The sequence below is a fragment of the Pinus tabuliformis genome, chromosome J, assembly GCF_031772625.1.
Source record: "Pinus tabuliformis cultivar Carrire ecotype Pingquan chromosome J, CPIR1, whole genome shotgun sequence".
Taxonomy (NCBI): Eukaryota; Viridiplantae; Streptophyta; class Pinopsida; order Pinales; family Pinaceae; genus Pinus; species Pinus tabuliformis.
Genome location: NC_142295.1, coordinates 60,101,423 through 60,115,440, shown reverse-complemented (window position 1 = coordinate 60,115,440; position 14,018 = coordinate 60,101,423). Strand labels below are relative to the sequence as shown.

The 14,018-nt window shown below is 41.7% G+C and overlaps 1 protein-coding gene across 2 annotated transcripts in view; it reads left to right on the top strand.

Moving 5' to 3' along the window:
- LOC149225502 (putative hydrolase C777.06c) overlaps positions 1-14,018 on the top strand; it is a 311,218-nt gene that overhangs the window by 236,154 nt on the left and 61,046 nt on the right. For both annotated transcript variants that reach the window (XM_089377106.1, XM_089377107.1), the window contains exon 6: positions 9,543-9,601. In XM_089377106.1, coding sequence (XP_089233232.1) covers positions 9,543-9,601 — 59 coding nt within the window. The remainder of the gene's footprint in view (positions 1-9,542; positions 9,602-14,018) is intronic.

Sequence of the window (14,018 nt, the reverse complement as noted above, 5' to 3'; positions counted from 1 at the left end):
GATACAATTTCATTAGGGCCTCCCACATCGCATTTGCCGTTTCCTTTTCGGCAAAATGTGGTACTACATGGTCCTTGACCCTGTTAAGGATGATGCTCTTGTCCCTCATCATTGTCTCCTTGTACTTGTCGTTCTCAACCGGGTCAATTCAGATCGCTATTGTCTTCAAGGTGAAGTGCTTGAAACGATTCCTGTCTAGAACGGACAAGATTTTGGCCTTCCAGACTACAAAGTTTGAGGGTCTATCCAGTCTGTCCTGGTCTCTTACCCCGTTCACTGCCATTTCGCTGCTCCTCTACTTCCCTTCTGGAAGTTCTCGGTGTGACTCCCTCTAAGCCTCAATTTCCCTCCTGGAAAGGCCTTTGCCAATGTCGAGATGCCCCTACTCCGATCGTTAGTGTAGCTGCACAACTGATCCAGATTACTTGGCTAGAAATCCTCGATAGCAACTCCCTCCTCCTTGGTCTTGCCCTGTTAGGTACTGTTCTGATCACAGTACCCCACCAGCTTCACTCCGCAAGTTACCCATAGCTTCCTATGCCTCAACAAACTTAAGGTTAGAGCTTCTAGGCTCTGCACAATCCCGACACCAGCAAAATTTGCACCTCCTGGCCACGGACGTCAATCCTTCCTGACTGAGAAAGATGACTGAGCACTGCGTAGGTCAGGTCTGCTCCCTTCTGCCACTGCACTGATCCTCCTCCCGGCTCAAACTTGATGACACAGGCACTTCGTCACCCCTCCCTTGCTACTTCATCGCTAGGAATGACTTCCATCACTCGGGACAACTATTTCTGCTACTGCTGCTCTCCTCGGTTGATGCCCTCAATTCTCCTGTGATCTGCAACCACGCTCTGATACCATGTTGGAATTTCTAAGTCTAATTGTTAGAAATCCTTCATGTACTTTCTGATTTATTTCTGCCTACTTGTTCTGTTTAATTAACAAGTTATTTACCATGTAAATACTGAAAATAAATACAAGTACATGCTCAACACATTATAGATCATCAACTGAAGGAAAAATCAAGCACACAAGTGACACCGTTGTTTTTGGACCAACGTCCCCGGAAAAACCCAATGCGGGAAAATCGGTGCAGTTATCTGAGGGTTTTATTATTAAGCGGTTTTAGAATACAATCTGGGTGCCAAACTGGCTCACCCAATAGAGAATGATCTCGGCAGTAGTACCTCTCAATCGGAGATAGATATTCCGCTAAAACCCTGGATGAACCATCCCACAGCTCTCAGCGCTAATTTGCCCCACGAAATCTCCAGTGTCTGCCTCTAGGGACTGCGTCAGCCTCTCTAGCCCAACGTCAGCCTCTGCAGGCACTGCGTCGGCCTCTAGAGCCTTTGTATCACCCACGCTAGCTCTCTCTAGCATTGCGCAGCTCCTCACTACCTCTGCGTGGGCCCTGACTGGCTCTGCGTGGTCTCTAGTTGGCTCTGCATCCCTCACTTCCGGCGTCTGCACTGATGCTCTTGGTACCCTCTCTGCCTCTCTGCTTCTGTATTCACTGCCCCTCAGCTGCAACTCTGATCACTCCTTCGATTTCCTCAGCAAGCCCTGCCCTAGAAAAATCGAATTCTTGATCAACTCGGTGTGTTCTCCAAGTGACCCTCAAGCCTCCTCTTATACTTTTCTCGTTGACAATTCAATGGCCGAGATTAAGTCCCTAATCAATAGCTAAGATTAACTCTAGTTTGATCCATGACTTTTAGACCCTTCTAACACAATTTTATATTAATTCACATTAATATTTTATTTTCCCTAAGTCATTAAAAATATTAATTATTTTAATATCTCCCAAACTGTTTAGAATCTACTCAAACCATTTCTGAGTATTGGAGATTTCATGTACTTTAGCCTCTCCACCAATTTTTGTGGCTAGAGCACATCCAATGCTACCCCAAATCAACAATATGAAGCAATTTGCTAGGGTTACCCACTGCTAAAATGAGGAGTAACATAGCTGATTGTTGATGTACTTGAATCAAATTTGGGACCTTAGTTTGTGGTCTTTCCATTGGCCTAACACAAATTTCTGAAATGAGTTTGCTAAGCTTCCAAACAGTAGAATGACTTGAAGAATAGGATCATTTTCCTCTGTCTAGAAAAATAAAACAAAACAAAACACACCAAGAGCCATTACTGAAAGTTTCTCAGAAGAAGGTCAAGAGACAAGAGCAATGCTCATCTTGTCACCTCTAGAAGATATTCTTGGTTGTATAAATTGCAAGTAAAGGCTTAGAAGACCTGCAAAACAACCCAAAGCCAAGTTGACGTTGTGATGCACTGAGTATGCATGACATGGGGGTGATTGGCCAAGGAGCAATTATATGTTGCAATAAGACAAGCTTTGTTTGTTGCTGCATTTTGTTGAACCATTGTAATCAACTGCTTGCCAAGAGATTCCAGTTTGACCTCATATTGCTTGTGTTCCTATTTGAGCTTCCAAGGTATTTCTTGTGTACAATGATGCCATTGCCTGAATTTTTTTTATTGCTGTGAATTTCCTTCCATTGCATTATAAGAATTTGCAGACAGTGCAAAACATTTCAAATAGCCATCACAAGCATACACGTGACAAATTAGTAAACCAACATTAGTAATCTAAGTCTAACCGTTAGAAATTCTTCCTGTACTATCTGATTTATTTCTTCCTACTTGTTCAGTTACTTAACAAGTTATTTACCATGTAAATACCAAAAATAAATACTAGTACAATATCAACACATACATATCATCAATTGAAAGAAACAAGCACACAAGTGACACCGTTGTTTTTGGACTAATGTCCCCGGAAAAACCCAATGCGGGAAAACTAGTGCAGCTATTCAGAGGGTTTTATTAATATGCAGTTTTAGAATACATCCAGGGTGCCAGAAATGGCTCATCCAACAAGGAATGCCCTCGACAATAGTACCTCTTAGTCGGAGACAGATATTCTGTCTAAATCAATGGATGAACGATCCCACAACAACAATACAGCTTCTGCTGCTCTACATCACCCTGATAGGGACTGTGTCACCCTGATAGGGACTGCGTCACCTTATCCAGCTCTCCAACTCCAATTTGTCCCACGAAAATCTCCTAGCGCTACCTCTAGGGCCTGCATCAGCCTCTCTGGCCCAGCGTCAGCCTATATGGCCCAACACCAGCCTCTCGGGGCTCTGCGTCACCCTCTGGAGCCTCTGCGTCTCATAGACTGGCCCTCTCTGGCTCTGCACAACTCCTGGCTTCCTCTACGTGGCCTCTGGCTGCCGCTGCATGGCCTCTAGCTGGCTCTGCGTCAACCTCTCCTGGCTTCTGAGCTGATCCTCCTGGTACTAACTCTGCCTCTCTGATATGTATTCACTATCCCTCAGCTACAACTTAGATCACATCACTCAATTTCCTCAGCAAACCCTGCCCCAGAAAATCGAGTTCTTGATTTCTCTCGGTATGTTCTCCAACTGACCCTCAAGCCTCCTCTTATACTTTTGTCATTGGTCCATCAACAACCGAGATTAAATCTCTAATCAACTGCTAAGATTAGATTTGGCTTGATCCATGACTTTTGGACCATTCTAACCCAGTTTTATATTGATACCCATTAAAATTTTATTTTTCCTAAGTTTAGACTTAGGAACTCCATTAAAAATATTAATTATTTTAATATCTCCCAAACTGGTTAGATTCTGCCCAAACCATTTATGGGTCTTGGATATCTCATGTGCTTTAGCATCTCCACCAATTTTCGTGGCTAGAGCACATCCGATGCTACCCCAAATCAACACTCCCTCTTAACGAGGACTGTGCTCTAGTAATACTCCTCACTGAGTATCACCCTGATCATCCAGCATCGGTCCTTGTGCTGATGCTAAGCCTCCCTGCCCAACATCCTCTGCACCACTGCATCATGTACTATTGCCCATGACCCTGCCACTGCCATTGCTGCATCTGTACGGCAACTCCTGTTGCATTTGTGCTGCTACCCATGGCCTTGCCACTGCCACTGCTGCATCTGCACTGCATCCCCTCTCATCATGCTGCATCCTGTTGCCCATAGCACTGCCACTGCTAACCGTTGCACTGCAATTCAGTTACTGAGAAGAAAGTAATTGATCCTCCCAAATCTGACATCTCTGTCAGGCTAGAAACACTCCCGATGTTGAAGCTCCCTCTGTCGCTGACAAGTGCTCCCTCCACTGACCTCTGCACTGCTACAACAATGCCATGCATCTCACACTGCTGCCTCACGTTGTCCTAGGACTCTGCACTGTAGCACTCTCTGTTGCTCCATCCGCATTCGTCTCTACTGACATCCGCCAATCCTGCTACTCCTCTTTGGGGCTCCCGTAGCCAGGTGTAATCTAAGAGGTTGGGTACCTCGAGGATCCTACCCCTCATTGTCTGTAGTCCATTTGGCTACAGTTCGATGTCTCCCCACTTCCTCTCAAGTGGTGCATGAGCACTCATGGCACAATCGTCATTTGTCTCCACTTCTTTCTCTGCCCTCACTGGCACTGCCTTGGTCTCAGAAGCCTCTCCCTTGCTCTTCTTCCTTGGACACTGGTTCGCATAGTGACCCAGTTCCCCACAGTGGAAGCACTTGACCTTGGAGAGGTCCTTCTTCTTCTGTTTCTCCTGCTTTCCCGTAGATGCTAGAGCAGCATCCTGCTCTTCCTCCTTTTTGATTCTGATCCCCTTGCTGTTGCTTCCCGCCTTGGTCAACCGTCTGATCTCTTCTTGACGAAGAGTCGTCCATAGTTCCTCCCAATTCGGAAGGCTTGCCCTGCCTAGTAAGCTTTGGACAAATACCTCCCAATCCTCTGAGACTGCATTCAATGTGATCCTCACCAACATCTCCTCATCCGGTGTGGCCCCTATGGAAGTCAGGTGGTCCCAGATCTCTGTCAATTGCCCGAGGAAGATATCTATCTGCTCTCCCCTTTGCATTTGGTAGGAACGCAATTGATTTTCTAGAAACATCTTCCTCTGCACAGAAGTATGCTGATACAACTTCTTCAAGGCATCCCACAACTCATTTTCCGTACCCTTCTCGGCAATATGTGGTACCACATGATCCTTGACCTCGTCAACAATGATGCACTTAGCCCTGGCCATTACCTCCTCGTACTTCTCATTTTTAGCCAGGTCAATTGGGTTCGCTATCGTTTTTAAGGCGAAGTGTTTGATGTGATGCCTGTCTAGAATGGAAAAGATCCTGGCCTTCTAGACTATGAAGTTCGAGGTTCCGTCTAGTCTATCCTGATTTCTCAGCCCATTCACTGCCATTTCGCTGCTCCTCTTTTGACTCTTTCGAGTCTCTCAATTTCCCATCTGGAAGTTCTCAGTGTGACTCCCTTTGAGCCTCGATTTCCCTCCTGGAAACCCCTCTGCCAATGTCGAGATGCCACACTCCGATCGTTTGTGCAATTGCACCACTGATCCAGATTTCTTGGTCAGAAATCCTCGGCAGCAACTCCCTCCTCCTTGGTCTTGCCCTGTTAGGCACTATTCTAAGCACAGTACCCCACCAGCTTTGCTCTGCAACTCACCCACAGCCTCCTATGCCTCAACAATCTGAAGGTCGAGCCGCTAGGCTCTGCGCAATCCTGGTACCAGCAAAATCTGCACCTCCTAGCCACATCGTCGATCCTTCCTTACTGAGAAAGATGATTGAGCACTGCGTAGGTCAGGTCTGCTCCTTTCTACCTCAACGTTGATCCTCTTCCTGGCTCGAACTGATGACGCGGGCTCTCTGTGTCACCCCTTCCCTGCTGCTTGTTGCTAGGAACAACTTTTGTCACTCGGGACAACTGTTTCTACTGCTGCTACTCTGCTCAGCTGATGCCTTCAATTATCCTATGATCTGCAACCACGCTTTGATATGATGTTGGAATTTCTAAGTCTAACCGTTAGAAATTCTTCCTGTACTCTCTGATTTATTTCTTCATACTTGTTCAATTACTTAACAAGTTATTTACCATGTAAATACTGAAAATAAATACCAGTATAGTATCAACACATACAGATCATCAATTGAAAGAAACAAGCACACAAGTGACACTGTTGGTTTTGGACTAATGTCCCCGGAAAAACCCAATGTAGGAAAACCGGTGCTTCTATTTAGAGGGTTTTATTATTATGCAGTTTCAGAATACAACCAGGGTGCCAGAAATGGCTCACCCAACAGAGAATGCCCTCGGCAGTAGTACCTCTCAGTCGGAGACAAATATTTCGGCTAAATCACCGGATGAACGATCCCACAGCAACAATACAACTTTTGCTACTCTACGTCACCCTGATAGGGACTGCGTCACCCTATCCAACTCTCTAGCTCCAATCTGTCCCACGAAAATCTCCCAGCGCTGCCTCTAGGGCCTGTGTCAGCCTCTCTGGCCCAGCGTCAACCTATCTGGCCCGGTGTCAGCCTCTCGAGGCTCTGCATTAGCCTTTGGAGCCTCTGCGTCTCACACGCTGGTCCTCCCTGGCTTTGCGTGGCCTCTGGCTGCCTCTGCGCGACCTCTCGCTAGCTCTGTGTCAACCTCTCCCGGCTTCTGCACTAATCCTCCCAATACTAACTCTACGTCTTTGCTATGTATTCACTGCCCCTCAGCTACAACTCAAATCACTTCACTCAATTTCCTCAGTAAACCTTGCCCCAGAAAATCGAGTTCTTGATCTCTCTCGGTGTGTTCTTCAACTGACCCTCAAGCCTCCTCTTATACTTTTCTCATTGGTCCATCAACGGCCGAGATTAAATCTCCAATCAATGGCTAAGATTAGATTTGGCTTGATCCATGACTTTTGGACCATTCTAACCCAGTTTTATATTAATACCCATTGATATTTTATTTTTCCTAAGTTTAGACTTAGGAACTCCATTAAAAATATTAATTATTTTAATATCTCCCAAACCGGTTAGATTCTACCCAAACCATTTCTGGGTCTTGGAGATCTCACGTGCTTTAGCCTCTCCACCAATTTTTGTAGCTAGAGCACATCCAATTCTACACCAAATCAATAGTTTGACCTCATATTGCTTATGTTCCCATTTGAGTTTCCAGGGTATTTCTTGTGTAAAATTATGCCATTGCCTTAATTTTTTTTATTGCTGTGAATTTCCTTCCATTGCATTATAAGAATTTGCAGACAGTACAAAAAATTTCAAAGAGCCATCACGAGCATACACGTGACAGATTAGTAAACCAACATTAAAAAACCTAAAAAAAAATTACAAGCTCAAAACGTAATTGAGCATCTGTATTAACGAGATGGACTGGCCATATGCCTACTGTTTATGGATCACAGATTGTAGCTATGCGAGGATATAACAAAATAATTTGTAGACTTGGGATATTTCTTGATCCAGATGATCGAATTGATGGGCGACATTTACAGCGAGGTTGTGAACGGGAGTAGAAGAGTCGATAATATTCACAAAATATACATATCTTTCACGTTGTCACATGGGCACAGGGAGCGACCTGTGGCAACTCTGCATCTCAATAGCCGAGGACTTATTTTATCATTTGGAAGTGTTGTCAAGAAGCTTCTATAACTCTTGGAACAAGATGGGTCGCAGCATCATATATATTCATCATTTGAAGGCCTCTTTTTGTACGGTGTAGGCGAAGTAGTTTTGCTGGAATCCATCTTATATGTTCTGCTGGGGCCACTGAAAGGAAATTTTGTACCAAAAGCACATGACAAAGGTCGTTGGACTGTCCATCATATGTTGGAACATGTGGTAGCGGTATGTTGCTCATGATAATCGTGGGTGTAGCCATTATTGTAGCACCATTAATACCGAAACTAGATATAGGTCACCGCATGAGTTACTAAACTAGACTTCTCAAACTTTTTAACTTGTTCAAGGATGATTGCAAAAGTGCATGCAGGCGGAGGAGAAAGAGGAGGCTCTAGCACCGAGGATGTGCCATCTTCTTTGGTATGATCGGACAAATATGCTACCAATTCTTCTTTAACTACCTACAAATCTACTAATAAATTTGCTTCAACTAGATCAGAGATAACAAAGTTTGAATCATGCACAAATGAGCAATTGTGAAACTATTAAGTGAGAGTAGAGTTGGACTCTGGGCAAGGGTTTAGGGCACATAGAAAGTGCTGACCAGCTTCAACCCACCATTGGTGGTGTTCAACCGCAAATTCTTGTGGTGGGGACAGAAGCATGGGGACCACTGCCAGTGAACATGTAGACCCAAACACTACAGTATAAACATATTTTAGGCACCAAAATCCTTGTTGTGCATGTACATCTCTTAACTAAGATTTATTATAGAAAAGATATACCTAATTGAGTAAATTAAACTAAAATGCTGAACATAATTATAAATCTACTCAATCAGATATTGCACTAAACCAGAACAAAATGAAAATCATTATGTTAATTAGGATATCTAAAAACCTAATCACATGATGATGTCTCATGGATATGTCCTTGAGACAAGCCGATAAAAATCTTATTACAATCTAAATTTAATTACTATAATGCTTTCACCAAATTGCCTTTAGCTAAGCAATCGTAGGTCTAATTATAATCTCAGCCAGTCAAAATCAATCAAATAGACACCAAATTATGTGAGCCAATAAACTACAATGTAAGGCTGTTTAGAACACGTGCAGATACATCAATTACGTGAATTGTTATATAAATCAGGGGTGTGATGGGCTTACAGCCCAAACACGTATCCTGGTTCAGAAACCATTAAGCTGTCAAAATGGGTGGAAACAAGTCTCAGAGCATTTTGGTGCATCATTTTCATTTCTGTATTTAAGTGTGGATAATGATTTTTATGGTTTTTATTTTATTGAGTAATTCTCTACGTGAATGCACTATTCAGAAGGTGACTATTGGCTTCCTTGCAAATTGGTTTAGAGAAGCCATTTTCAATTATTAGTATCTATCAAAGGGTGTTTATTGGGTTCCTTGCAAATTGGTTTAGAGAAGCATTTTCAATTATCATTATTATTGAGGGATAGATCTAGTGTTTTTGCGATAGTTATTTACCATTAAGTATTGATCGCAGATATATTGATGGCATAGAGGCTGAAAAATATCCTCTTTTACTTTGCATTGGTCAACCTCTTAAATATTATCGTTAATATATCCTTTTGGTCTGTATCTACGGATACAATTAACATCCTTGTTTTCGCACTTATAACTAGCCAATATTGTGTTTTTCAAATAAAGCATTTTACTTGTCAAAGTCAATTTATTGTTTCTAGTGCTTAAAACATTTTTTTAAATGAATTTTCCTTTTATTTTTATATTATATGTATTGATCAAACTCTTAAGACTTGTAGTCAACTCTTAGATAAGGCATTTTGCATGTGCACTTCAATTTAATGTTTCAAGCATCATAGTCATGTTCGAGTGTTATTTTTGTATGATTAAAGCATTTTGGTAATGAAATTCTTCTTTGACCTTTATTTTCTATGTATCAGTCAAACTTTTCATTCTTGAAGTTAATATATTTTTTAGTCTGTATCTATAATATTATTCGCATTTATGTCTTATTCTCCAGTGATATCTAAAAGTGGAGGTGGACAGGTGGATTTGCTTATTCTTGATGCACTCTCCAAGGTGAGTTGTTTTGCTTGAAATGTACAGGTATCAAGCTACGAAAAGCAACCTTTTCCTGTTTGCTACTCCATTCATTTTTAATTATGTTCTTGCAACAATAATTTGATGAACATAAGTTTTCTCTAATCCATGCATTGATCTATACCAAATTTTAGTTGTAGCAGTTTCCTTCCTAGAAGTTGCTTTTCATACATGGGTAATGATGATGATTATGATTGTTGCGTCAAAATCTAGCAGGTCTTATGAGGGGAGCTCACAAGGTAAGAACTAGATCAAGTGACAACGCTATGAGGTGTGGCCCACTATCACCACAACTACTACCTCCTGTTTTTCGGTGGATTTTCACCACAAGGGAGGCTTCCCTATATTAGGTCACCTAATAGATATATCAAGTCTCAGGCTTATAGATGACAAGGGTAGGCCCCGAATAGGTACTCAACTTAAGAACAAGGCTCAACTAGCTCAAACAAGACAATGCATACCCTCCAGAAGGCCTAATTAAAGAACAAAGTGACCTAGGGTTTTAGAATAGGCAAGCTCAACAAGCTTAACTAAGATCATAACTTGAAATAGATTAGTATGATCAAGTTTAGGCTCCACAAGCCCCAAGTTGAAGCCTAGGGCAAGACTAGGGTTTACTTAGGGAAAATGACGTCAACCCTAAAATGGAAGAATTAGCCAAGGGATAGGGGTGATTTTGAGACATGTTGAAACTTGAACCCTTCCATAAGGCAATGCATCAACCCTAGTTGAATTATAACCTTAACCCTAGCCTAGTGACTTTCCTTAAGAGGTCAAAAATAAAAAAAAGGGAGATAAATGTGATTTATAGATGATTTATGGTGTGATCAACAATGTGAATAAGGTCAGTTCTTGACCTTGAGTGATGGAGTCTATGGGAAATCTACTTAGGAGAAAAGACTAAACCCTAGGATGGAGTAAGGGAATATGAAAACCCTAGTTTCATACCCTAGCTATCATTTTATGAGGGAACAAAGTCAATGAGGAGAGCTTAACATGAAGAATCACTCATGGGATTGTCACACAAATTCCTAATAGGGTAATGCACACAATACCATTGCCAAGATTTCATAGAAACATTTTCAGTAATAACTAGCACATAAAAACCCTAACAATATCCATTCCATGCAATAGCCATAAAGATATTCAAATACAAAGAATACTTACAAGAAAGATGCATGAACCAATTCTTTATTGTTCCAAAATGACATCTCCAAAACAAGAGAATAGCTCCATAAGCAAAAACTCCACAATAGATCACATCTCCACAAGATACAAGACAAATTTCAGCTAGGCCAAAATCTCTAAGAGGGTCAAATTGATCCACAAGTGATGCTGAAAATGAAATGAAGGTGACCTCTTTTTATATGAGGTCTACCTCAAGTTATTTTAGACTAATGAAGCCCCTAATAAAAGTTTGACATAAAATGAACTTGGGTTACAAACCAACCCACTACATTAATGATAAATTAAACCATAATTTCCCACACAAGTGAGTTGTAACCTCTCATAATGTTGACGTCATGCCCTTTTAGAGCTCCAAACGCCATGCCAAAGTGTATTGAGGTGTCCAAATGTGTCAAAATGCTTAGATCATCCAAAATCTATGGGATTGCCTCAAAACCACCTCAAATCTTCCTATGGGGTCCCAAGTGTAGCTGGGGTGCCATCATGTGGTATCCATGGGTCTCCAATTGTCCAAGCAAGGCCTCCTTCTCTCCAGCACTAGGGATTCTCCAAGTGCAACAAGCCATCCCTAGTCTCTCAATGGAAGACTATCCTCATCTAGACTCTAAATCAAGTCCTGCTCATCAAGTTGTGTCAAGGCCAACACTTGGTCCAATGATGTCATCATGAAGAATCCTCTGTGTCAGGTCAAAGTAAGTGAATGTCCTAGGTCCTGAGGATGATTTGAGACATGTAACATTTGGTCATGCTATCAGGAGGTTCAATTCTCTCAAAATTGCATTTGCTAAGCTATCTATCTCTCTGAAAGGCCTGCGTACCTATGGAGTTGGTGCCCTGAAGGCTTGGGATGTTGTGGACCACCTAACAAAAACAACACGAACTAAAGTGCAAGCAAATATCCATTAGAGACTAAGATTAATAATGCATATAAGCGGACCAAACTTGAATGTTAAAGGTATGTTGGTACTTCAAACAAGGATCACCTTCTGATATCTAACTAAACCAAGTCTCGTAAAGGTGTTCCCTACCTTGATAGAGTTGGCTAATGGTCAACCCTATTAGGTGCTTCCAACCCTTAATGGAAAGTGACAGTTCCAAGGCCAACCCCCCAATCAGTAGGTGTTAGTGTAAATAATGTGGTAATGAAGGGGAAAAGGCTTCATGGCCAAGTGCCATGGTCAAAGGGACTAGTAAATAGGGTTTCCACATCCTAAGTGTATGGATGTAAAGAGGGGAGCAATAGTGGAGGCATGAGTTATGCTGCTTAGCTTGATTTTTCCACCCCTCTTCTGCACCTTTTACTTCTTCTTGATTATTCCTTGTATTACCTCATATAGCTCAATGGTTTGAGATTTCTCTTTATGATGTAGCAGTATTATTACCCCCTAATATTAGACAGTCTATCACTCATCAGGGTTGGTACATGCAAGGGTCCCTTTCGATATAATAGAGCATCATGTGCTCTAGAACCAGGTGATGGCCAAATGAGGAGGGTAGAGCTCATGCTAAGCTTTTTCCCATGTGCTAATCTTATGTCTCGGTCATCTTTTGCATTTTGATATTCTTCTTTTTGTTTCGTTTGGCCATGATATGCTTTTTTATTCTTTTAGCTGCATCAACCTATAGGGAAATAGTTTCCCGACCCTCCCCAAGGAATTTGAATATATGGGTGCCAAATCCCAGTGAACCAATGACAAGTTAGACCTGAATAATGGAGGTGAGATATGGGGCTTGTAATGTGTTAAGTAAGTGCCAAGTATGGTATACGGGACAATGAACACGATGACACGCTATATGTTTTCCAAGTAGTGCCCCTCCTATAACACTAAGGCCTTAAGGGAGGTCACACTGGACTAGGGCTAAAGATTAACCCCTCTGGTAAGGTGAGAGACCAAAATTATAGTCAAGATTAGTCAATCTTCCAGATGGCCCCTTTATCCATACTAAATTCCCAAAACAAACAAGCATAAATACTCGATTGCAAAATGATCAAAGTACCCTTTGAATACCAACCCACCTTGATCCAAGTGGTAATGCTAGATGGTGAGAGGCATGTGGTTGATGCAGATGGCAATGGCACATGGCATATTATCATCAAATAGTGAGTATCAAGGGCTACTGGTTGGCTGGCTGTTCGACTAGCTGTCAAATGTACGAGAAAATGTTTCTCCTATGGGGTGACTCATTTATTTTTTTGGGTGACAATGATTAAGTTCCACTAAGACAAAAATTGTCTATAAGTAAGAGATTACTTGGAATTCTTTAGCATTTTATTTCTATGCTCAACAAGCACTAAGAGAAGCATTCTTAGATCACCATAGTTTTGCTGACTTAAAAGGTCAAGACGGTTTGTAGTGTTACAAATATTTTGAAATCTAGATCTAATGTGAGTATAAGTTGGACAATATAAAAGAGAGCATTTTTCATATTTCCAAAATGCATAAACCCATAAGAGAACTTTTTTTCTCGTATTGTTTATAACCAGTCTGTCAGTTATGCTTCCAACAATCCCTAATAGCCACCACTATCTTATGATATGCCATGTCTCTCCGCTAGTTGCATCAACCATTTGCTTCTTGTTAGTTTTTGAAGGATATGGTAGCATTGAACAAATGTTATAGTTTCTAAGGTGTTGGAGAGGCTAAGGAACACGAGATATCCAAAACCCAGAAAAGGTTTCGATAGAAAACACTTAGAAATCCCTCAATTAAATTAATTGATCAATAATTAAAAAGTTCCTAAGTCTAACTTAAGAAAACTGAGTAATTAATGAGTATTAATTGAGGAAATCAATTTTTCTCTAGAGACTTCCAGAAAAGTGACTTGACGAAGTCTAAGATGATTTGAGCCATCGATCATGATTAGGTCTTGGTCATTGATGCTCCAACAATAGATTATAAGAGCAAGTCAAAAGGTCTTGGAGAAGACACAATTTACAACTTGTGAGCAAGGCAGTTCAAATTCCCCAATTCGCAGTATTCAATGAGGGTGCAGTCTGAGCCGGGGAAGATCATTGGATAGAGAGGAAGCAACAGAGATTTGGAAGCAGAGATTCAGAGGTGATTTTCCTCAGTTTTCTAGTGACCAGGAGGCAAGAAAAGGGGAGGCCAAATTGTCTGCAAAGGAGGTCGATTTGTGCAGTGCGAGTTAGCCAAAAACCCCAACACAAGTTGCCGGAAGAGGTTTGTTTTAGTTGCCAAAGTCCAGA